General features: G+C 43.9%; 1 protein-coding gene across 3 annotated transcripts in view; it reads left to right on the forward strand.

Annotated features, from left to right (window-relative positions):
* fat2 (FAT atypical cadherin 2) overlaps positions 1 to 25,374 on the forward strand; it is an 89,285-nt gene that overhangs the window by 36,018 nt on the left and 27,893 nt on the right. For all 3 annotated transcript variants that reach the window (XM_080416770.1, XM_080416772.1, XM_080416771.1), the window contains exons 11-19: positions 625 to 4,295; positions 5,135 to 5,534; positions 6,638 to 6,837; positions 7,354 to 7,507; positions 9,347 to 9,580; positions 15,586 to 15,969; positions 21,644 to 21,855; positions 22,410 to 22,547; positions 22,850 to 22,993. In XM_080416770.1, coding sequence (XP_080272896.1) covers positions 625 to 4,295; positions 5,135 to 5,534; positions 6,638 to 6,837; positions 7,354 to 7,507; positions 9,347 to 9,580; positions 15,586 to 15,969; positions 21,644 to 21,855; positions 22,410 to 22,547; positions 22,850 to 22,993 — 5,537 coding nt within the window. The remainder of the gene's footprint in view (positions 1 to 624; positions 4,296 to 5,134; positions 5,535 to 6,637; positions 6,838 to 7,353; positions 7,508 to 9,346; positions 9,581 to 15,585; positions 15,970 to 21,643; positions 21,856 to 22,409; positions 22,548 to 22,849; positions 22,994 to 25,374) is intronic.

A 25,374-nucleotide genomic window follows, 5' to 3' on the forward strand; every position in this document is an offset into this window, starting at 1 on the left:
GTAGGTGGAATGATGGAAATGACAGCTTGGCTATTAGATTGTATTTTCTCCTTTGTACCTCCTCTTTAGAGCAGACGGCCCATTTGAAAGAAAATATACAGTAACCGCACGGCTCATGTTTTTTTTTGCTGTCTCTTTAATAATTCTGTCAAATAAAACTGAATCAAGACGATACATTACAATGGGAGTTCTCTACCTCTCTACTTTCCTTTAAAACAAGCCCTGCCGTGCCAGAATGCACCCTGATGAAAACAGATAAAACATGAGCTCACATACTGTGGATAAAAATGTGTTGATTTCTCCTCTGTATTTTCACTGATTCTGTGTGTGCGTTATTCTTCAGGGTGTGAGCTTCTTGAGTTTCAAAAGGGTAACTTTGAAAATGTTTAACTTAAAGTGAATTAATGTATGATGGATTCTTCCGTTGGAACTCTTTGACTTTGTGGGTCAGAATTCTTTTAATAAAACATTCTCTACCCAATTATATATAGTATTGTCAGTTAAGTAACGTTGGCCCCTGGGTAACCTTTTTTAACTTGAACTTGAACTTTAGGGAAATAAACTAAACTTCAACTCGTAAGTGAGAGCAACTAATTTTTTTTTACTTTCTTTCTTCTCCCACAGGGAACATTGACCACATCTTCTCCATAGACTCCGAGCTGGGCTCCATCAGTTTATCCAAACCACTGGATCTTCAGCCCCAGGACCAGTTTCACTTGACGGTGAAGGCCACCGACCAGGGCTTCCCTCAACGCAGCGACCTCTGTTCTGTCAATGTCCACATCCGCATCTCTGAACAAACGCCACCCACCTTCCCCTCAGAAGAGTACTTTGCAGAGATCAGTGAATCAAGCCTGCCCGGGACCCCCGTGGTCACTGTTTCAGCCTCTAGCCCATCTGCCGTGCATTATAGCATTGGAAAAGGTGACCCCCATGGGACATTTTACATCAACTCCTACACTGGGTTCGTCTCCATCCAAGAACCGCTGGATTTTGAAACACATCCCTCCTACGAGCTCAGAGTGTTGGCCTTCACTATGACAGGAGCCTCGTCTGAGACTGTTGTTCATGTCTATGTGATCGATGAGAACGATAACGCCCCCGTCTTTCAGCAGCAGGAGTATGTGGGACAGATAAGTGAGTCAGCTCATGTAAACAGCATGGTGATGGGGGAGAGGAACGCACCTTTGGTTATCCAAGCCTCAGATGCAGACAGAGACTCAAACTCTTTGTTGGCCTATCACATTCTAGAGCCAGAGGCTCTTCAAGTCTTCAAGATAGACTCAAACATGGGCACCCTTTCTTTGGTGTCACCTGTCGATTTTGAGGCCAAGTCTGAGTATCGCTTCACCGTTCAGGTGAGGGACTCAGGGGAGCCCTGGCTGTATGCAGCAGAGTCTGCGAAAGTCACCATCCACATCTTAGACCTCAACGACTGCCCACCAATATTCGCTGTGCCAGTGTATGAGCCTTTTGTCTTCTTCCCAGCAGTCCAAGGTACAGAGGTTGTGCGGGTGACAGCACATGATGCTGACTCGGCAGTGTCATACAGCATCATCGAGGGGAATCTACACAACGAGTTTTTGATTCACCCTGACACTGGTGTCATCACCGTGAACAGTTTCTCTGAGTTTATGCCCTTTCACCAGCTGCTTGTCAAAGCCTCCGATGGCCTCTACAAAGACACGGCTATCGTCAAGATGAACATCACCAATGTAACTGCAAGTGATCTCAGGTTTGAGCTGAAAGTGTACTCGGCTAGTGTCGTAGAGAATCTCAGCTCTGTCAAAACCTTAGCAGCGCTCAGAGCCAAGGGCAGCTACCTGAACGAGCCTCTAATATACTCTGTTCTAAACCCTATGGGCAGGTTTGCCATATCCCAGACATCAGGGGTTCTGGAAACCACTGGTGTTCCTTTTGACAGAGAGGAGCAGGATGTGTATGATGTTATGGTAGAGGTAAGAGACATGAGGATGCCCCAGAGGAGAGCTGTAACCCAGGTTAAGGTCTACATAGATGATGTCAATGACAGCCCGCCACAGTTTCTCAACCTGCCATTTTTCATGATGATAAATGAAGATTCTGAGCCTGGAGATGTTTTGTATCAAGTGACTGCAAGTGACAGCGACATCGCCCAGAGTGCATCGATCATGTACTTATTAGAGGAGGATTATGATCTTTTCAGAATAGACCCGTATGTTGGTGATGTGTCCCTCCAAAGGCCTCTTGACTTTGAAGCCCTAAGTAGGTATGTGTTGACCGTTCTGGCTACAGATGAGGGTAATCCCAGCCTGACCACTTCGGCACAACTCAGCATCCAAGTGAGAAACCGAACCAACCCAGTGTTCCAGACCCTGCTCTACCCACTGAAGGTCCCCGAAAATGTGCCCCCTTTCACCACCATTTTGCATGTCCAGGCAAGGAACCCAGAGGGATACAGGCTTATTTACAACCTACAGGAGGAAAATGCATCGAAACATTTTCACATTGATTTCAAATCGGGGGTGTTGACTGTCATTAACCCCTTGGACTATGAGAGCCAGTTCATGCACGTGTTAACAGTGCGGGCAACTGACTCTGTGACTGGAGCTTTTTCTGAGGCCACAGTTGAAATAGAAGTAGAGGATGTGAATGACAATGCTCCTGTTTTCTCAAACCTGACTCACACAGTGGACCTACCAGAGGGACTTCCTGTGGGCACTTCCGTCATACAACTATCTGCGTCAGATAAAGACTCAGGGAGAAATAAAGACCTGACCTTCCTGATAGTGAAAACAGAATGGAACGAAACCAATTTCTTTGAGATCAACCCTCAGAGTGGGTTGATTGTCACATCACAGGTGCTGGATCACGAAATACACACACACTTTAATTTGAAAATCCGTGTCACAGACAATGGAACAGTCCCACTCAGTACTGAGGCCTATATTGTTGTTAACATTACTGACATCAATGACAACCCACCAAACTTCATGGAAGCCCAATACCAAGCCACACTGGATGAAATGGCTAAATGTGGCCACATAGTCATCAAAATCCAAGCCTCAGACCCTGACACCAAGGATCTGAGCAACCTCCAGTATAAGATTCTCTCAGGGAATGAAGGCAGGTATTTCAACATCAATGAATCATCGGGGATCATCTCATTCTCCAACGTATGCAAGAGGAATCTGGATCCCTACTATAACCTGACAGTGGCAGTTTCAGATGGAGTGTTCCAGAATACAGCCCCAGTGAACATCGACATGATGGGCAGCAACAGACACAGCCCCCTCTTCAAGCAGAGCATCTATGAAGCAGAGCTGGCCGAGAATGCCGATGCTGGAACCCGGGTTATCCGACTGGCGGCTATAGACCCAGACGATGGTCCATATGGTAGTGTGGACTACACCATCATAAACAAACTAGCTGACGAGACATTCGCCATCGACAAAAACGGGCAGATAATCACAACACAGCCTCTGGACAGGGAAAACCCCACTCAGAGAGTTATAGCCATCAAAGTAATGGCCAAAGATGGTGGAGGGAGAGTGGCATTCTGCACGGTCAAGATTATCCTCACAGACGAGAATGACAATGCTCCCCAGTTCAAGGCGACAGAATACCATGTTGCTATCCAGTCGACTGTAAATAAAGGTTCGCCTGTGATCCAGATCGTAGCGTACGACGCAGATGAAGGCAAAAATGCAGACGTGACGTACACTGTGGATGAAGTAGAGGAGGAGATCACAGAAGACGTCATCGAGATCAACCCATTCACTGGCATTGTGACCGTCAAGGAGAGCTTGGCCAGCATGGAGAACAAGATCTTCAACTTCAAGGTCAAGGCACGTGACGGAGGTCTACCGTTCAGGAACACCACTGTTCCCGTTCAGGTCAAGGTGGTCCCGCCCGAGGTTCCCCTCCCGAAGTTCTCAGAACCTCTGTACTCCTTCACAGCATCCGAGGATGTGGTGGTTGGCACGGAGATAGGCTCGGTGAGGGCAGACTCTGACATGCCACTCATATACAGCCTGGTGGATGGCAACACAGTGGAGAGCAACCAAGACAGAGTGTTCAGCCTGGACAAAGAGAGTGGGACACTGCTGGTTCAGAAGACCATGGACCATGAGAAGACCAAGTGGTACCAGATAGACGTGATCGCCCAGGGGAACCACAATGGGACAGATGTGGCCTCACTGGTGTCCGTCAGCATTCAGGTCCAAGACGTGAACGATAACGAGCCGGTGTTTGAGGCCAGCCCCTACAAGGCATTCCTGGCTGAGAACATGCCTGCTGGAACCACTGTCATACAGGTGAGGGGGGGGGGGGGAATGGTGAGCACATTAGTAGGGAGTGAGAGGGAGCAAGGGATGGAAGGGAGGAGTGAATGAATGAGTGAAGCAGAGAAGGAGGGAGCAAGCGAGAGAAGAGTGAGTGAAGGAGCATGGGTGGAATGTGGTATTAAGAGCAGGAAAGAGGGCTGAGTCTGAGTGAAAGTGAGTGAACAAACAAGGACACTCTTTATTTCCCCACAGAAAGTAAAGAACACAGAAATAAAAAATCACACCCAGTGTGAAGTGGGCGGTGTGGTCACAGTGGTCATCACAGTGATGGAAGTTCACTTAAAGAAAAGTAATATTGTGGACCAACACCCCTAACTTAAAAAAAAAACATAAATGTGTTTTGTTTTTTTTAAACCATAAATGTGTTTTTTTTAAGTGCATAGTCCTATTTATAGGGCTATGCACAATTGTCATGTTTCCCTAGCCAATCACAGTCATGAATAGACTGTGATTGGCCAATCACGGTGCAGGGTTAGGGGGGTACACTGGTGGCCAATCACAGCGCAGGATTTGGTGTGCAAATATCCAAACCTCACATATAGGGGCGGTTTCACCGCCCAAAAATCCTCTTACAGTCACAATACTAGTCATAGTAGCAAACAGTAGTCAGAACAGTACCATCTAAATCTAAAGTGAAGCCTAACTTTAACCTGAAAACCCAAACCTATAACCAACAATGAAATAGAGTTATAAACAACAATGAAGAACCAGATCATTAGGACTGTGTGCAATGCACATTGCCTCTCTCCATCTGATCTTCAAAAGCCCAAGCCTTTGCCAGAAGCCAAATGTTTTCCCTCTCCCCACAGGTCACCGCCAATGACGCGGACGCAGACGTAAATGGTCAGGTGACCTACAGCTTGGCGTCGCTTCCTGACGACATCACTAGTGAGAACATCGCTGACGTTTTCGCCATTGACGCGGAGGATGGCTGGATAACAACAGTGCGCGAAACAGACTGCGAGGAGCGGCGGCTGTACCGCTTCCAGGTGGTGGCCTGGGACCGGGGTGGGGATGCCAGGCTCTCGTCGTCAGTGGTGGTGGAAGTGACGGTAACGGACGAGAACGATAACACGCCGAGCTTCACCGAGACGTCGTACCGCGGCTCGGTGGTCGAGAACAGCTGGCCCGGTGATGTCATCGTCTCCATGACCACCTCTGATGCCGACATGGCGCTGGAGAACCGCCTGGTCACCTGCTACATCACAGGTGGTGTGTGTGTGTGTGTGTGTGTGTGTGTGTGTGTGTGTGTGTGTGTGTGTGTGTGTGTGTGTGTGTGTGTGTGTGTGTGTGTGTGTGTGTGTGTGTGTGTGTGTGTGTGTGTGTGTGTGTGTACAGATCATCCATAGTAACAGAAGAGTTGTTCCTCTGTTTATCAGACCCTTAATACGGTTAAACTACATCCTTAAAATCACAAACCCAAGCTAACTGGCAGGTAGACAGCAGCACCAGAATACTAACTCAACACCCTGGAGCCAAAAGCAACAACAAATCTGAATGCACATGAATCCTGTATTTTTCGTCAGACAACAAAGTCCTGATGCCGCTAATGGAGTCAGCTTTGCTTTCAAAACATCTCTTTTGTAATGTCCAATGGAGGATTATTTGCATTTGGGTTATGGTGGCATGACCTCATCTTTTGGTTGTGCTTCTGTGTGTTTTTGTTTGAAAGTCTCTTTTAGTGTTCTGACAGGACCTGTCATAATGGATCTACAGTCTTTTCAAATACTGTTTTTATTCGTCCAGCTAGCTAGCTATACTAGTTACTGTATCTATGTATCTGTATGTCTGCCTGTATCTCAAAGACAAACATCCAGATCAATAGTGTGGGTGGAGGTACTGTAAGCCTAGAAGAGAGGTTTATTAGTGGGTTTATTACTGTTAGGAGAAGTTCAGCAGTTTTAATTCCTTGGAGTGGCTGAGAAAATACTGTGCAGGGTTATTGGGTTAAGGCGAGGAAAATAAATGAAAAAGTTTCACCCTCAGCAACTACTATTGATCTGCGCTTGAGCAAGGTGTTTAACCCCCAATGACAGTGGTTAACAGTACGAGATTCCAGTTGTAATCGGCAGCTCCTAAGTGCGAAGTTGTGCAACTGAAGTGAGTTCTATGAAGCATGGCATTTCTGTTAAAGAGCATTTGTTCACTGCTGAATCTCCCAAAATAATGAAAAGTAGCCTACAGCATTTTCAGCCCGATCTATACTACTTTGTATGTCAGTGTCATGTGTTAAAACTGAAAACAGCTGATCGACAAGCTATTACCAGTGGAGCATAACGAAGCGTGAATTGGGCATTGCGCTACCCTTGCAGATGGAGACCCACTGGGCCAGTTTGCCATAGTGCAGGAGGACGAGGGCGAGTGGGGGCTCATCCTGAAGGAAGCCCTGGACCGCGAGGTCAAAGACAGGTACATCCTGACGGTCACAGCCACTGACGGAAAGTTCCAGGCCCCGGCCACCGTTGAGATTCACGTGCTGGACGTCAACGATAACAGTCCCCTTTGTGAGCAGGTGAGTCTGGTCACATTTTGGCAGATGACATGAGGTATAGGAACTGTACTATAATCAGAAGGTCATAGTTATTCAAATATGCAATTACACATTTTATGATTATTTATCTTTTTAGCGTTGTGGGTATTTTTTGTTGTTTGTTTGTATTTTTATTTGTATCTGTTAGTTATTATATAACTAAATACTGGACCGCTGGCGTAGCGGTCCAGGCACCGAGGCTCAATGTAGCCTGACAGCGTGTTGCGGGTTCGACTCCCGACCCAGACGGCCTTTGCTACATGTCACTCCCCTCCCTCTCGCCCCATTTCCTGTCAACCTACTGTCCTGTCAAATAAAAGCCCCCCAAAAAATACTGGAGGAGCAGTAGTCTACAACAATAATAATACAATAAATAAATATTGTTATTATGATTAGCAGACGCTCTGGATTAAGAGCGTCTGCTAAATGCCTAAGTTGTAAATTGTAAATTGATTATTATTAATATTATTATTACCGGTACTTTCCCATGTGTTGTAGTTGGTGTACACAGAAGTGGTGATGGAGAACTCACCTTCCAATCAGTTCATTCTGAAGGTGTCTGCCTCTGACCCAGACACGGGCGCCAACGGCCAGGTCTCCTACACCCTCCATGGGCCCCATGCTGACAAGTTCCATCTCAACCACAAGACAGGTAATACGGCGTCTGTTTGGGGTCAAAACACAAGCCACCCCCACTAAGTTGAGCTCAGCTGTTTGTTTGAGTTGGAGATAGGATTAAAGCTTGAACAAATACCTGTGGCCTGTTACGCTGTTGAGAGAACGAGAGAGCCCTGAGCCACAGTAAGTGGCAGCGCATTTTCTATTCCCATGTTTCCATTTCTCAGTGTACTTCCTCCACTTCACCTTCATCCATCATACTTCTGTGTCATAGCACCATTATCATTCTTTTTCATGATTGTCAGCCAATCGCATTTGTGATCTAGCGGGTCTTTCCCCCCCCCAATCCTATCATATTACCAAGGTTAGGGTATGTTTAGATTTTCGGCGGGGTAACCCTAAACTAAGGTATGGGAGGGCGCTGAATGACAAAAATGAAAACAGATTAGCCTCTGCTTGAATTCCAGCGGGTATACTATATTGCCATTGCAGTGCACCTCTGCTCTTGTTGTGTTTTTACATTTTCTTGTTGCTTTCAAGTACTAGTCACCAGGTACACATTGCAATTCCTTAGTCTACCTCCGCCTTCCAGTCACTGTTTTTGTAATGACACATTTCTGCTCATGTTCCTCTATCATCTTTTGTTTTATGCATCCTCATGTCATTTTATAATTGTGTTTCCTTTGCTTGATGTGCTGTGTAAAGCACATTGAATTGCCTCGTTGTTGAAATGTAGCCTCGTAAACCCCCCCCCCCCCTCCCGGAAATCGAATGCATTTTCAGCAATACGATTTCCGGGGGGGGGGGGGGGGGTGTTTACGAGGCTAGTTGAAATGTGCTATACAAATAAAATTGCCTTAATTGCCTATCATACTGGCATGCTGAGCGGCGCATATTGGTACAGTATCTCATCTTAGGTACTTGTCTGCTCTATGCATTTTTCAGACCCATTGGCCTGCATTTACTGTAAACGTCACAGTGCTATTGTAACAAAACAGAGGTCTGTCACAGAATGATTGCAGAGTGGCTAACAGTGGTTATGAGGAACATGACTGATGTTATCGCCTCTTCCTTCCTGACGAAACAAAGAACATGCCTTAAATCTGTGCAGTGGTTGGGCGTGTTGGTCTGAGTATAATAATAACAACAGTAATAATAATTATAATGATGATAATAATAATATTTTTTACATCCACCATGTTGGAGAAATGACAATAAGTGGGAGGCCACCCTTCAAACCCTGAGGCAGACTACACGTCAAAACGTTGGTTGTTTGTGCCCTTTTAAGATAAAAGAAGGTATTTTAAACACGGTTTGCAGTTATGGTGGTCAGCACCTACATAGTATTGGTGTGCGCTCCGTCTCCTTTGTTTGTCTGACAGACCCTTCAGTCATAGGGAATGGGTTTAAGATCCCATATTGACAAGGCTCTGCCCAGCGGAAGTGTCTTTGAGCAAGGCATTAAAATGCCTTAGTTCAGAGAATTACCCGAAGGGGATTAGTATCAAGGATATTACTTTAGTAACAGCCTCTGCTAAAATGTCTAAAACGTTAAGAATTTACTCGATTCGTTTTATCGAGGGGGGGGGGGGGGTGCTAGTGAAAGTTACAGGTATTGTGTGTGTGATATCAAATGTGAGCTTACCAAAATCACAGTAATCCTTAATCATATTCCATCATATTCAAGGGCTTTTGGAGAGAAATGAGACAGACTCCATAGAGCACTGCAGAGTGTGTCTGTGTCCAGCTGAGCAGTGTGTGTTTGTGGGCCACACACACATTTTCAAGATTCTCAAGTGGGCCCTGATCCACTGACTTAAATTCTCACATCCCATTGTGTTTCCATTCTCTTTTATCTGCACACCTGCTCCAGGTGAGCTGTTCACGATGGCTGTGTTGGACCGGGAGAGGGAGGGGGAGCACAACCTGGTCGCCAAGGCCACGGATGGCGGCGGGCGTTCGTGCCAGGCGGACATCTTGCTGATGATCCAGGACATGAACGACAACCCTCCGCGTTTCTCCGCCAGCCACTACGACGTCTCGGTGTTCGATAACACGACCGTTCGAACCCCCGTCGCCGTCATATATGCCAAGGACCCCGATTTGGGTGAGTGTTTTGGTTTTCATAACTATATGGTAAACCACTTTAAACCCTGGCATCCCCAATTTTGGGCATGTCTTTATAGGTGAAAATAAAACAAAACATTTAGTCAAATTTAAATTGTTTCAAAAATAGCCTTTTTTTTACCTCTTTTTTTTTACCACTGAAGCTGGGCACATCTACTCTTTTAAAATATTGTGCTGGATCACATTTAGAGTTAGACATATTTACACCATGAAGCTGCCCAGTTCAACCACAATCTTCTGCTGCTGTGCACTGAGCAGCTCCACAGCAACTACTGGATGTTAACAGTCTTGCCCATGGGGCATTTCTCATCCCACCTGGTCCAGTTATTAGTTCCAGTCACAAGCCCTTCACTTCTTGGTTAGTGCTGTAAAGCACATCTGGTTGTGCCAGATGACTCCGTCATTAAGATAACTGGTGACAACCAGGGCACCAGTTAGATCATTTTGAATTTATAGTAGAGAAAGTGGGCAACATGTAACATGTTTTGGTCCGGATTCAGTGAAGGATGATGTGATAAGTCAGCTTTAACCAGGTTTCGTCAGGCCCCAGGGATGGCTTTATCCGATCTCTCTTGGTTTTAGTTGTTTTATGTGTGTATACTTAATTGAAGAAAAATTATATCAGTAAGCACACATGCAAGATTTCATATAGAAGCCATAGAAAACTTGTGGGTGTTCTATGGGTAATTATAGGTTCCATATAGGATTCCATATATCACTAACCCATAATCACAGAAAAGAAGGCCATGCCCAGGTGTTAAAAATGTGACAGCCACCCAGTGAGCCCCCCTACGTAGCTGTATACTGTATGTCAAATGTTCTGAAATTTTTAGGTTAGTATGCTGCCCTTCAATGCAGCTACTCTGTGTAGTACTTAAATTAACATGAACAAAAAACACAGTACGTTTTGCTATAATTTCCATGGACCAGTGCAGGCCTGTACCGTGTAATTTCTTGTCATTATGTAATCTTTATACATACAGTACTTCACCAATAACAACAAAAGTGTTTTTTACATACATAGATTTTCAACTATAGCCCAATTCTCACACTCTTTACTTTTACTTTTACTTCACCAGGCCCTTCAGGAGGTTTTCCACATGTGCTTCTGTTTCACGACGTCATGCACGTAGCAGCATGAGCTGCTTTTGAGGGGATTTACAATACATGCAGACAAACCCTGTTCTTGGCCTATGGCCACGCTGTAAAATTATAGGATTTTACAAGCTGTGACAAATCCCATGCTCCAACTTGTCCATCCAATAATTTTCAACAGACGCATCTATTTACTGTATCCAGCTCCGCTAGTCATTGTTGATAGATTTTATGACCGAAATGTGCCGTTTCTGGCTATCAGGCAGCAAATAAATCTTATCAACGCCTTCGGAAAGATGAAAAGACATGTAGTAGCCTAATGGCTGAAGTTAATTTAGAGTCAATTTCCATCGAATCAGCAGCCCACACACAATGTTGTACTCTAGCCTCACTTTCACTTTTCACCCAGGATCAGATTCCGGCTCAAACATGTAAACGAATGCCTGATTTATATACTTTTACACTCTTATCAGTAAAAATCAGGCATAACATCCCTGAAAGCATTGGTTTGACTTACCCTATTCTAAACCACAGCTAATGCCACACAGTGGTGGAAGAAGTACTGAGATATTTGATTTAAGTAAAAGTAGCAATACCACAATATAAAAATACTCTGTTACAAGTAAAAGGCCTGTGTTCAAAATGTTACTTGAGTAAAAGTACAAAAGTATTGGTGTCAAAATGTACTTAAAGTACCAAAAGTAAAAGTACTAAAATGTTTGAAAATAGCCGATCTACAAGCTCACAACGCGTCGCGATGCAACGCGTTGTGAGCTTGTAGATCTGCTATTTTCAAATAGCCTAGGTATAAAATAGGGCTAAAGTGGTTAATGTATGTTTTATAATGTAATATATTTATATCTGCAAAGTAACTAGTAACTAAAGTTCTCAAATAATTGTAGTGGAGTAAAAGTACAATATTTGCCTCTGAGATGTAGTGGAGTAGAAGTAAAAGTACTGAAAATTGGAAATACTCCAGTAAAGTAAAAGTAAAAGTACTATGACATTCATTTTCACTTTTTTTATTTTTTACGTTTTTTTGGGGGTTTTATGACCTCAATTACACCCAAAAAATCTGAACTTTGAACATTCAGTGGATTTTCTGTGGTCTGGGGTTTTCTGAATAATTAAAAGTAATCTGAGTTTGGCCCTTCGGCAGTGAGGTCACAGCCGATTAATCCCGCCCACTCTCCTCCTCGCCCCTCCCCTCCCCTATCGTTTCTTTTGGGGAGGGAGCAGAGGCGATGATTGACAGGCAAAATCCCTCACCAGCGACACCCGCAGGCAAAGATTTCTTTTTTCATTGCAGTTGAAAAGGCTTTAGAAATGTGAGAGAAAAACACCTGCCATGGATCAATGGAGTGGAATTTTTTGTTAAAACTTTCTATACACGTTTGAAGGACCATGACAAATACTTTTAATGTGTGGTAAAACTGAACGTCATGAAAGCTTTAAGAACAGTACTTGAGTACATATGTACTTAGTTACTTTACACCACTGCTCACTTTCACTTTTCACTCAGGATCAGATTCCGGCTCAAACATGTAAAAACGAATGCCTGATTTATATACTTTTACACTCGTATACAAATATTTATCTACACGTATAAGTCATCAGTATAAATCAGGCATAACATCCCTGAAAGCACTGGTTTGACTTTACCCTATTCTATGAACCACAGCTAATGCTGCATAACAGAGTGCCATGAAGTTGAACGTGTGTCTTGCGTTCAGGCACGTTTGGATCAAAGGAGGTGAGAGGGTCACCTGTCAGTCTAAAATAAAAGAAAAAGGAAAAAGGAAACAAATGGTTTGTCCATGGGGAGTAAGACAAGGCTGTGAAATAATTCAACACAAATACATTTCTATTTTTTTCGATTTTAAGAAAACCGTTTCTTCGTGATGCTTCAAAATAAAATTGACAAACATAGCTAAATGTGACTCTTTTAAATTTCATGCAGTATTTACAGTAAATCAGTCATTGGTGCCGTAGTTAAATAGTTCATTATTTATCTATTTATCTTCTGTCAAGATTATACTTTTGAAGTTATGGGCTATTTTCCCATAGATTTTGGCCCATGTTTGCTGAAAAGGCGATACATTGGGCCCCCTTATGAGACGGCCCTCATGCAATACTTCTTTTGAATAAACACGTTCACAAGAATTCTTTTGTGGCTTTCTCGAATTTCAGAACTTGTTGTGACTACTCTGCTTACCTCGTCTCTTTAATCACGTCAACACTGTGTGTGTGTGGGTGTGTGTGTGGGTGTGGGTGTGGGTGTGGGTGTGTGTGTAGGGGTGTGTGTGTTTGTGTGTGCGCGCGCACAGTTTGTATGAGTGGGTATGGTGTAGGTGATTCTTAATAAAAAAAGATAATGGAAATGTTCTTGTGGGTGTGTGTGTAGCACGTGTGATTGATCTTCAACATAATAAAGATTAATAGAGAGACCTGTCCGAGCAGCTCTGATCTCTCACACCCACATAGAGCCATACCACAGCTGTGTTGACACATACTTTAATCTTTTCTATGCCTTGAATATGACGTTATGCTGCTAAATCCTGAGAGTTGAATTAACTTACCATGTCTTGGTCAGGATTTTGTAACGTACTGTCCGCAACGAGCCAGCCTCAGTCCGCGATACACAGCGTGCAGCCAAGTATAAATCAGGTATTATACCACCACTGCTGGGCATCAGTGACCCTCAACTGATCTTAGATCAGATCCTGGAGTGCATTCCTCCCGCTTCTCCCCTTCACTGTCTAGCTCGATGTTTAAAGTGCTGTCTAAAGTTGGAGTGCATCATCATCCTCTGAACCATTTCCTTTGAAAAGGAATAATTTAAGAAGCTATTTGATATTCTGTTCACTGCTGTGCCAATGTTCAACAACACAGATAATTATGAAGACATGCTGGCAGTACAACTAATTAATAAAATACTATCTACAGTATGAGTCTGCACGTCTGTCTTCAACTCCCTTTGGGAATTGGAGAAGTGGATTGAATTCCACATATTTTATTTAAAAAAAGAAATGGCTGCGCACAACAGTTAGAGCTACATTTATTCACACAACAATGTTTCAGCATTAAACCTTGACAAGGCGTGAAATTAGTCACTAGCGATGAGGAGTGTGGTTATTTCTTTGTGTATTTTCAATAGCAAGCACCTCATTAGATGTGCATTCTACCTGCATGCCATTGACGAGACAGTAGTGGCATAATTAGTTAATTAATTATTCTGAGAGCATTAACCTCCGATTGTACAGGGGCTGAAATGCAAAAGATTCTCTCAACTCTCTTGAATGAATCCGTCAGTTCCGCTGACAGTTTGCCCGGCATGTTGAAAATTGTGTGAAACTAATTTCTAAGCTCTCTCCTTAGTCCTTTCATGTTCTTCTCTCCCTTTCCTCTTCTCTATTTGACGTGAAACAGCTGTGTGGCAATAGTTTAGGTGTGGTGTTTGATCTGGGATTGAAAGGACAGTTTTGCACCCTCATAGACGAGACTCACACACCGGTATGCACACACACACACGAACAAACACGTGCATTCACAGACAGGTAGGCACATGTACATTATACCCTCTAACGCACAGGCACACAGACGCACATGATCCCTCATATACAGTACAGTGCTGTAGAAGCTCATGGACCTGGACAGACACACACACACACGCACGCGCACGCGCACGCGCACGCGCGCGCACACACACGCACGCACACAAGAAAAGCAAGAAAAGTCCTTCATACAAATGGACACACACACACTTAGGTAGGCAGGCGTCATAACTGAGCAGGACAAGACAGAGCGGAGCAGCGGTGAGCCACTCCTTGAAATGTGCAGGAGCATGCCCTCTGCACCTCAACAGGAGGCCTCTTCCAGGAGCAAGCCCTCCACTGTGCACCTCCATGGGAGGCCTGTTGAAGGAGCATGCCCGCTGCACCTCAGCAGGAGGCCTCTTTACAGGAACAAGCCCTCTGCACCTCCTCCGCAGCAAGCATCTTACAGGTGGCCTCTTACAGGTGGCCTGTAAGCTACCTTACTTTCATTGTCAACCTTAGCATGGACTTCCAAAAATCCATCTGACAAACAATGGTACAGGTATCCTCAAAATCTTCAATGTACAACATGTATATTAAAGTAAGAGGAATGAGATGCCCAAAGTACAATCTGGGAACCCATCGGCAATACAATTCTTTAGGTAATCTTAAGAGATTGCCTAGGACTAGGCGTGTGCTTGTTTATGTATGCATACTGTGTGTGTGTGTGTGTGTGTGTGTGTGTGTGTGTGTGTGTGTGTGTGTGTGTGTGTGTGTGTGTGTGTGTGTGTGTGTGTGTGTGTGTGTGTGTGTGTGTGTGTGTGTGTGTGTGTGTGTGTGTGTGTGTGTGTGTGTGTGTGTGTGTGTGTGTGTGTGTGTGTGTGTGTCCAAATTTGACAGTAATTGAGACTAATGGAAATACATGTCCCAGCAGCTCTGAAGCATCCAGCAAATACACACACACACACACACACACACACACACACACACACACACACACACACATCCAGATGTTTAACACACAATTGTGGTGTGTGTCGTGTTGCTGTTGCTTCACTTCTGTCATAAACAGCAAACAGGTGACAAGATGTGGCTTTGAATGTGTCAGGTGTCTGAATGACACAAATAGGTAATGGTTTGTATCCTCTATTAATAAACATATAAGCCTTTTGGTTTTTTATCTCCTTAAGTGAATGTGTGTGACCGTGAGGCGCGTCTGTGCAAATGGTCCGGCCCTCGTCAAGTCACGTTTGGCCTAGTGTGACCCTCACCCTGAAATGAGTTTGACAGCCCTGATTTTAATTTTCTTTCTCCTCCCACCTCCCTTTTCCTCCACTCCTTCCTGCGCCTCCAGGTATAAACTCAGAGGTCAAGTACAGTCTCCTGGCGGGAGACGGGGGCTACTTCTCACTGGACGAGTTCTCAGGGATCCTCCGACTGGAGCGACCCCTCACCTCCGAGACCCCGCCCGCCTTTGAGCTCAAGTTGAAGGCCACCGACCGTGGTCTGCCACGCCAACTCTACTCTGTTGCCACGGTGACGGTGAACGTGGTCTCCCTGGACGACTACCAGCCTGTGTTCCTGAGCTCGGAGCACACGGCCCAGGTCCCAGAATCCCTTGCGGTTGGGGTGGAGGTGCTGAGCATGTCTGCCCTCACCAGAGATGGCGGCTTGGAGCCCGTCGCATACAAGATAGTCTCTGGGAACGAAGGCGCGAGGTTCCTGCTGGACTCTCAAGGTGAGTGCTTTTTCTCTTGACTGTGTCACTCAAATGTATCACTCACTTTTTCTTGACTATCTGTCTTGGGCTCTTTTTACTCTGTCTCTGTCTGTCTCTCTCAATTTTCTCTTCCTCCTGTTTCTGTCTTTCTTGTTGTGAGCGTGTGAGACAGAGAGGGAAAGAGAAACAAACTGAGTGAACCAGTGAGAAAGGGAGATAGTAACATTTTGTTATGAAGTGAGTTTTATAACTTTAGAATTAATATTTTGACAGTTGGTTAGATCACACAGCTTTACCACTCAGTGAAATGCTTCAGGCTACCTTCTGTGACTGCAGTCTGTTAAGCCGTCAATCTATTTTGTTGGGGGCAAAAAAGGGGTATTATGAATGTATAGAATCTAACAACAAAACAACAGCAGCTGTCATCTAAACAGAATACCACTAGACAGATGCTGATCCTGTTGTTACACATCATACCTTTGATCAGAAAACAGGCATGCCATGTAAAAGCAATAAAGCATACACATTGAACGGCTTTGTTTGGCTCTGTGTAAGAAAGCAAAGCCTGCATTACTGTCCAGTGTTCTTTATGACACAATTTTGGGATAGAAAGAGTTCCAGAGTTGGGGATTGAAACCCCCAGCCTGCCCTTTAGACTGTGCCAGACAAGGATCTCTCTCACTGGTCAGTCTCTGCAGTCTATTCTCCACTTTATTTCATTATGTATGGAATAAACATTTGGAAGTCTGACAGTTTGAAAGACCAAGAGGCCGCAATCACAAAAAAAAACAAGGAAAAGACGAGGAGGGCAATTTTAGCAGCAGAACAGTTGTTTGTATGCTCAGTCAGTACTCATTTGGTGACAAACGGATATGTATTCATGAGAGAGCTCTTTTCAATCATTCCATGTCAAGCTCTGTAGTCTCTCACAGTTGAAACAGTTAACAGGTTTCTCAAACAAGGCAAACACCTTTGGCAAGGTTGTCATACCTCCTGTAATTCTGCAATCAATGTTCATGCTGAGATGACATGATTTTGCTCTCTGTCGTTAACATCCCACCAACAGCACCACCGCTGCCACCTCTAGTGAGACAGAGTCATCGAGCACTGACAGCCAGAGGGAGTATCAGGTGTTACTTTTGTAAAACAGCCCATATTGACACAGCTTTGCATCCAGGATAGATTTTCCTCTAAATGGCATTTTTATCTTGCTAAAAGCATTGTGAGGTGATAATGACTTAAGCGCGGGTGGGTGTGGGGGTGGTAGTGGGGGGTTCGACTACGTGTGCCAACTTGTCTATTGACGGCATTCATACAGTGGCCATTTCACTCTTATTTCATACTCAAGGGGAGTGAGTATTGTTGTGGAAAAATCATAACTGTCCATGAGAAGGTAGTCTCGCGAGCTAGACTGTTACTTCCCACAATTTTCAAACGCTTCCGTCATGCAGTCTGGAGCACGGAAGCTCTGAAAATGATCATAGGATAAAGCGGATGTAGCGCCTCCTCCCCGCTTCTGTTTCTTCTTTACAGTCGCGCAAATTTGTCCTAATATTAATACAAATAATCGAAGCATTTATAGCTTGCTGCTTATCAGAAATGGAAATACTAAAATATTTTTGTGTATGGAAATGACGAACAGATTACAGCTTCCGTTCTTGGCTTTCGGGAGGTGTAGTTCCAGACTATATATAGTATTCGGAGATTGTGGAATAGTTGTCTGGCTACGCAAGACTAATGAGAAGGTGGATACAAATAGATGTTTATTAAAAATTATGCAGCAAAGAGACATCATCTTCTCCTGGCAAGGCTTCATTCTAGCTTGTCCTCTCTCCTCGGCCCATTCCATCCAAAGACCTCCTACATGTTACAGAGTTCACCCATTTATACAGGAAGAAGGGTGTTGCCATAAAGCCAGGAATTCACACAAAAGAAGTGTCAAAATATTTGATCTCCTTTAAAAAAAGCACTTTTTTAACAAAAGGAGTGAATGCCGACTTAGCCTTAGGCTCAAACACAGCTGCATCAGATATAACATAATAACATATTTGCCATTATAGTATGACGTAAAAGTAAAAGTAAGTACGTTTTTTAAATAAAAAAATGTTAAGTAATCATTGCCATAGAGGTTCGGTAACAGCTGTCTCCCCATCACTCCAGCTCTTTAGTAAACAGAAAATACATTTTCAGGAGGGTCACCAATTTCATCCAATCAGGAGAGAGAACCCATTTATCAGCTTAAATTTTATAGTGTTCCAGTTCCAATTTTGTCTGCTAATTTTTTTTATGATTCAATGTTTATTCATTTTTAACAGCTTGTGTGAAGCGCAAGCTGGTCTATATTCAGTCGCTGCATTAGTAGTGACCTTTTCATCACTTTCTCAGAACTTTCTCCTCATTGGCTGTCCTTTAAGCCAATGGGGAGTCCGCAATGCCTTCCCATACTCTGAACGGGCATAAGAGCGTCGTCACTGACTGACTGTATCAGTCAGCGCAACACGTTCACCTAAACGTCCTCTCAGGCTATGTCATCACAACTGCCAGCGCTAGGCCTACATAAAGAGGGAAATGTGCATCAGTTGGTTCAATAATGTAAATATGTTTTATTTGACTGATGAATGGCCCAAACAACACAGTTTAGCGAGAGCACCCCTCCCCCATCTGACGACGTTGTCAGCGGTCTGTCTGATACAATAGCCTAGTTAAATGATTAGATCATTATATAGTTGCTATATAGTTGTTATATATGTTTTGGTAATGTTTAGGAAGATGCAAGAGTCATGACTTTTCAAGGGTTTTAGCTTGCCACAAGCTGGTATAATATGACTGTGTGATTTTTTGTTTTGTTTCATTACTTCCAATTTCTCTTTTCTCTCCCTTATTTCTTGCCAAACAACCTCGCTTCTCAGGAATGCTGTGCCAAGTCAGAATCTACTGTATGTGGAGTGTCCTGATAGAAATCCATTTGTGGTTCAGTCACAAGCACACACACACGCGCACGCACACACACACACACACACACACACACACACACACACACACACGTGCAGAGAGAGAGAGATGCATTTGTGGCAAACTTCCCAATTCCATGCCCAGCTTTTTAATTTATGCCAGTTTTTTATTATGCTACTCAAGTTTAAGCATGTCGGTTTATTGTGTGTGTGTGTGTGTGTGTGTGTGTGTGTGTGTGTGTGTGTGTGTGTGTGTGCGTGTGCGTGTGCGAGTGCGTGTGTGTGTTGCATGCACTGATATAAAGAGGACCTCTCTCATGGGTCTTAGAGTGTTTTATCTTTGCAGACAGTCTGTTTAACACTCCACTGTTTCTGTCTCCCCCCTCCCTCTCTCTCTGTCTCTTCATCCCTCTATTTCTCTTCCTGTCTTGGTCTGGTGTAATACAAAGACAGATAAGACAATGTGAAGACTGATGCATGGCTTTGAAACAATGTTCACTTTATATGCACACATTGTTGTTTTTATTATGCCTTTGTAAATCTTCCTCTTTTACTGGCTCCAGGCTTAATGTAGGGTAATTTTTCATGTGTCGTGTTGAGTTCCTATGATCATCTTGATGTATAATTACTACTACTGCCATTTGATCTCTGGAAAATGATTGAATATAACATCTCAGATTCTTGGGTGTCTTCGTCATAAAGTTTTGGTGTTGTAATAACAAACACACACGCACAGTCGCACACGCACTAGACATGTTTCAAACTGCAGGGCATGACTATTGATCGATCGGTCTACCTGCCTGACAGTCATCCGCCTGTCAGTCTATAGATTGATTTATACTTGTTTGCGCGCCAGTGTTGCATGACAAAGATAGCTGATCTACAAACTCAGATCTCTGTCACGATGTGATGCATAATGAGCTTGTAGATCTGCTATTTTCGTTGCACGACACAACGTGCAACCAAGAATAAATGTATAAAAAGATTTTCGGAAATGTTGGGACTGTTCAGTAGGGTTCATTTTGGTTTGCCACAGATTGAGTGCATTATCTGTGACATTTGGCACAGTATGTGTGTCAACTGTAATAAGCAACACCTCTATCGTTGCTGTTGGGCAGAAACCTCTTACCTCCATATTCTAACTTTTTGTGTTTTTTTCGTAAATGAACGCCCTACTTGATCACCCTACAGCGTCACACAAAAGTATAAAAAGTAGCAGATCTGCAAGTCGATCTGCTACTTTTTGTAGTCTGCCCGGTAAGTATAAACACCAGGTAATAAAATATCAAAGTGTGGTTTAGTCTCCGACTGTGCAAAGAACTGGATCTTGGCTGATCAATAAACAAACATCTGTTGGTAAACCAGCGCACAAGATCGTGCTTGTTGAAACCCGACTGTGCCGCTTGCATAAAAATGCTTGGTGGGTTATTATTGTTGGATGGTGTCTCGTCTTATCTTAATGAAGTGTATGGGCTCCTAGACTGGCAGGCAGCCCAGGAGCATACGGTACTGATGTGTGACTTTCTACTACACACGCTGCTGGTTCCAGCTCAGTCAGCAGACGCACGCAGACCACTGGGGACACATCCTCAGTGTTATTTTAACTCTGAGGAAAAAGTTGTCCCTGGCACTCAATCTGTGCCAAGCCAAAATGAACCCTACTGAACAGTCCCAACATTTCCAAAAATCTATTTATACTTCATTTATTCTTGGTTGCGCGTTGGTGTCGTGCAACAAAAACAAGCTCATTATGCATCACATCGTGACGGAGATCTGAGTTTGTAGATCAGCTGTCTTTGTCATGCAACACTCACGCGCAAACAAGTATAAATCAATCTATAGACAGACAGACTGACAGGCGGATGACTGTCAGGCAGGTAGACCGATTGATCAATAGTCATGCCCTGCAGTTTGAAACATGTCTAGTGCATGTGTGTGTGAGCGTGTGCGTGCGCGCGTGCGTGCGCGCGTGCGTGCGTGCGTGCGTGCGTGCGTGCGTGCGTGCGTGCGTGCGTGCGTGCGTGCGTGCGTGCGTGCGTGCGTGCGTGCGTGCGTGCGTGCGTGCGTGCGTAAACAGTTTACTTTGTGCTTACCTTAGTGGCTCGCGTAAATACTCTATGTAACGACAATATATTTTGTGGAAGGATGTCCCTTCAGTTCAGGAACAGTTAAGAAAACAGCAGGGATAGACAGAAAGACAGAGAGGTAAAGGGAAGAGGAAGAAAGGATGAATGCACGATGAGAGAGAGAACAAGAATGACATCATTGCGCACATGGTAATAAAACATGCTGATCTACAAGCTCATAACTCATCGCACCATGCCACAGTGTGCAACCAAGTATGAATCAGGCATTATAAGACAAATCACACTGTGTGTGTGTGTGTGTGTGTGTGTGTGCGTGTGCGTGTGTGCAAATATATGATCACTGTCGGGTGGAAACCTTGTATGTCCAAAACCGTTACTTTTCAGGAAATGGAAAAAAAGGATCTGTGTTCCAAAGAATCCAATGCAGTTATTATTTTGTCACAAACTCTTTCTTTGTTTTTTTTTCCTACAATCTACAAAATCTCAACACATTATGGTTCGACGTGTTGTGAGCTTGTAGAGTGTCACTCTTGTACGATGATGAAGGGATTTACCCAAAAAATATAAAAAAAAGTTGAAACATCGATGAAGATTTTTCCCGACGGCAACGCTGTGAAGCTTTAAAGGCCATTGTCCTGCCCTGTGTGTGTGTAGGTGGGTTGATGCTGATCTCAGCGCTGGACTTTGAGCTGTGCAGGGAGTACTACCTGTCAGTGGAGGGCAGCCGAGGGAAGTCCACGCTGACCGATGTTACCATGGTGGTAATCAATGTGACGGACGTGAATGACAACGCGCCGGTGTTTGGCCGCGGAGACTACAGCATCGACATATCCGAGGCGCTGACCCCTGGGAGCCCCGTTATACAGGTATGCACACACACACACACACACACACACACACACACACACACACACACACACACACACACACACACACACACACACACACACACACACACACACACACACAGCATAAGGTTCTGACACTTGGCAGGTACAAAAAGATTATACACACACATCACACGACACGCAGACACACGTGCACACAGTTATCTGTGTGAACATGTCACTTGTCACCTGTCAGCTCAGAAACACATGGAGATAACATACTGTACCAATATCACGGCTGACTGCTCTCCCAGTCACTCGCCAATACTTTGTTATCACATCATTTCTGTGTGTGGAATCGAATATAGAAACCTTGCTTGTCACATCCCTCACCAGGATATGATAAATATAACTACAGTACATCCTGTGTATGAAATATGTGTATGACATATAATATATATAATATACTAGCACACTAAAAGCAGTATCCTCCTCTCCTCTCCTCTCCTCTCCTCTCCTCTCCTCTCCTCTCCTCTCCTCTCCTCTCCTCTCCTCTCCTCTCCTCTCCTCTCCTCTCCTCTCCTCTCCCCTAGGTACCAGCCAGTGATCTTGATGGTCCAGTGAACAACTTGCTTCGTTACTCCATAGTGAGCGGAGACCCTGAGCAGCAGTTCACCATCGACTATCGCAGTGGAGAAATCACTGTCCGCACAGCGCTGGATAGAGAAGAGGTCAGTGTGTGTTGCCCATTGGACTTGGTAGAGGGCATTAATTATTTTGGAGGAGGTGCTTAAAATGCACTTGATTTCACTGCTTGGAACTTGAGCAAAATAAGGGAACTTGAGCGAATTATCACATCAGCGTACAGTACATTGGCAAAATTACAAAACGAAAAACAATAATGACAGTTTGAGGTAGATGTCAAAAATAATAAAGACAGGCTAAAAAGGTTTTACAAAAAAATAAAAATAAAATAAAACAAACAACAAAGAAGATAATGAATGATCTCTAACCCCTCTCCTCCATTTCCCAGATACCCCATTACTCCTTGACGGTGAAGGCAGCTGATGAGGGCAGCCCCCCGCTCCAGACAGCTGTCCTGGTGACGGTCACCGTTGCAGACATCAATGACAACCCGCCTCTCTTCTCACAGGTCAACCACAATCTGCTACTGCAGGTAGGCTTGATTAAAGGGATGCAGGTTAGAAGTTCAATCCACCCCTTTCCCTGGCTGATCCCTGAAGACAGCTGAAGGCATCATTGTCCCATTGCACTTTTTCCCCCCAGTTGGCCTCTATGAGAACATTTTGCATTTTAGGACAGAAAAGCCATGTAGACCACTGCATTTAAATCAAATTCAAAACATGAGCATTGAGCAAGAGAACTATGATACCCAGCATCAGCTCTGATCTGAATGTCGATGGAATTTTATGACAATGAGATTGTCATAAAACTGTGTGTGTGTGTGTGTGTGTGTGTGTGTGTGTGTGTGTGTGTGTGTGTGTGTGTGTGTGTGTGTGTGTGTGTGTGTGTGTGTGTGTGTGTGTGTGTGTGTGTGTGTGTGTGTGTGTGTGTGTGTGTGTGTGTGTGTGTGTGTGTGCGTGCGTGTGCGTGCGGGGATATACAGCATAGACAGGCATTGAGAGTGTGATAGAAAAAGAGAAATCTAGCAGCCCCTAGAGGTCATATTTCTCCTCACAGCCAACATAATCAACAGGGGATTTGTCATTTCCCTAAGAAGACTTTCAAAGCTAGACTGGTGATTCCAACCCCAATAACCTTCATACCTGCTGTATCTAATTCTCTAGCTATGTGTGGCTTGTACTGTCTTTTCAACTTTCTATCTCTTCTTCCATCTCTACCCATTTCCATCGCTTGCTCTCTCTTCCTCTACATCTCTATCTGACCCGTACACACGCGTGCACACACACACACACACACACACACATCCACTCTAACACACCTTTACACACAATGAAAACGTTGCTGACCCCAAAGAGACTGCCCCTCCCCTCGTTATTATTTAACCCTTTAAGACCGAGAACGCATCGGTGTCATTTTAAGATTTAACAGATATACAAGCTCATAGCGCGGCACTCGACCTGCTATTTTTTCGAAAAATCGTGAAAATTTGTGCAAATCATTGAATATATATATTTTTACAGCAAACATTTGTAACTCAAGTCTTTGCTTCTGGGGGTCCCTGGAACAAAATGTTTTCAGATGGGGGTCCGCAGGCCAAATACATATCATTTTGGGGGTCCTTGATATGAAAAAGTTATATCACTGATTATAACAACCATTTTTTTTTTTTTTAAACTGTTAGGATTTAGAATACATTTGTAGAATCCCCCAGAAACAAAGATGTGAGTAAAAAATGTTCGCTTTAAAAATGTATATATTCAAAGATTTGCACAAAATGTTCATGATTTTTTTTAAACATTGCCAAAATAAATCTTAAAATGGCATACAGATGCGTTCCCGGTCTAAATGGGTTAAAGTGTGGCGAGATGAGATGGAGACGTGGGCAGAATTGGGATGCAGGGGTTCTGAACAGAGGAGATCAAAGGGCTCATGGGTGCTAGTTAATTCAGCTGTGGGTCTCGCTGTTGTTACGCAGCTGGCTCCAGGACTAGTAGCAAATGAGAGAGAACAAAAATTGCAAGGTGAAAAAGGGATTAAACTAAGCGTAACAACCCATGATGAAATAATGGGAATGATGGGCATCAGTGGAATAAAACCCATGGTTCTCAAACGTTCTCATGTCAAGGACCGCTGAATTTGGCCCCCATCTGAAAATATTTTGTGTCAGGGACCCCCCCATACAAAATTTGTGTTGTTAAAATGTTTCAAAAATATTCACAACATTTTCATAACGCGTCGGCGCGTTGTGAGCTTCTAGATCGACTATTTTCAAGTAGCCTATGTATATAGGGTTAAAGGAGTAGTTCACCCCAAAATTTTTTTTATATTCTATCAATTTCACACCCCATGAAGCCTTGAATTCATAGAGATTCTTTTTATGTCACATTCCTAAGCCAATAATCACATTCCTAAGCCAAGAATTTGATGACCTCCGGCCGGTCATCAAATTATTGGCTTAGGAATGTGACAAAAACTAAAAAGTCTCCATGAATTCAAGGCTTCATGGGGTGTGTGATATAAAATAAGTCGTTTTTTGGATGAATTACTCCTTTAAGCTGATTTTGATGCTATATTGTTGGGGACACCGTGGAACCCTCTCAAGAACCCCTGGGGCTCCCCGGGCACCACTTTGAGAACCACTGGTTTAAAGCGTGTGTATGGAGCATAGACTGTAAAAAAATATGGACGAAGGGAGCCCCATTGGTTTCTACAGACCCGTTTTGAAGCCACTTTTTCGGCTAATTCAAATCACCATCTTGGAACTTCTGGTCCCGAAAAGCAAACGGAAACTAATGCTATTGGCTGGAACGGCAGTGAGGGCGGGTCTTCACTCGGTAGAACCAGTAGAAGCCATAGAATCTAGTATTTATGAGAATGTTTACTAAAGGTAATAAAATAAAGTGTAAAGTCCAG

This window comes from Gymnoscopelus braueri (genome assembly GCF_963280865.1).
Source record: "Gymnoscopelus braueri genome assembly, chromosome: 20".
In the NCBI taxonomy this organism is placed as follows: domain Eukaryota; kingdom Metazoa; phylum Chordata; class Actinopteri; order Myctophiformes; family Myctophidae; genus Gymnoscopelus; species Gymnoscopelus braueri.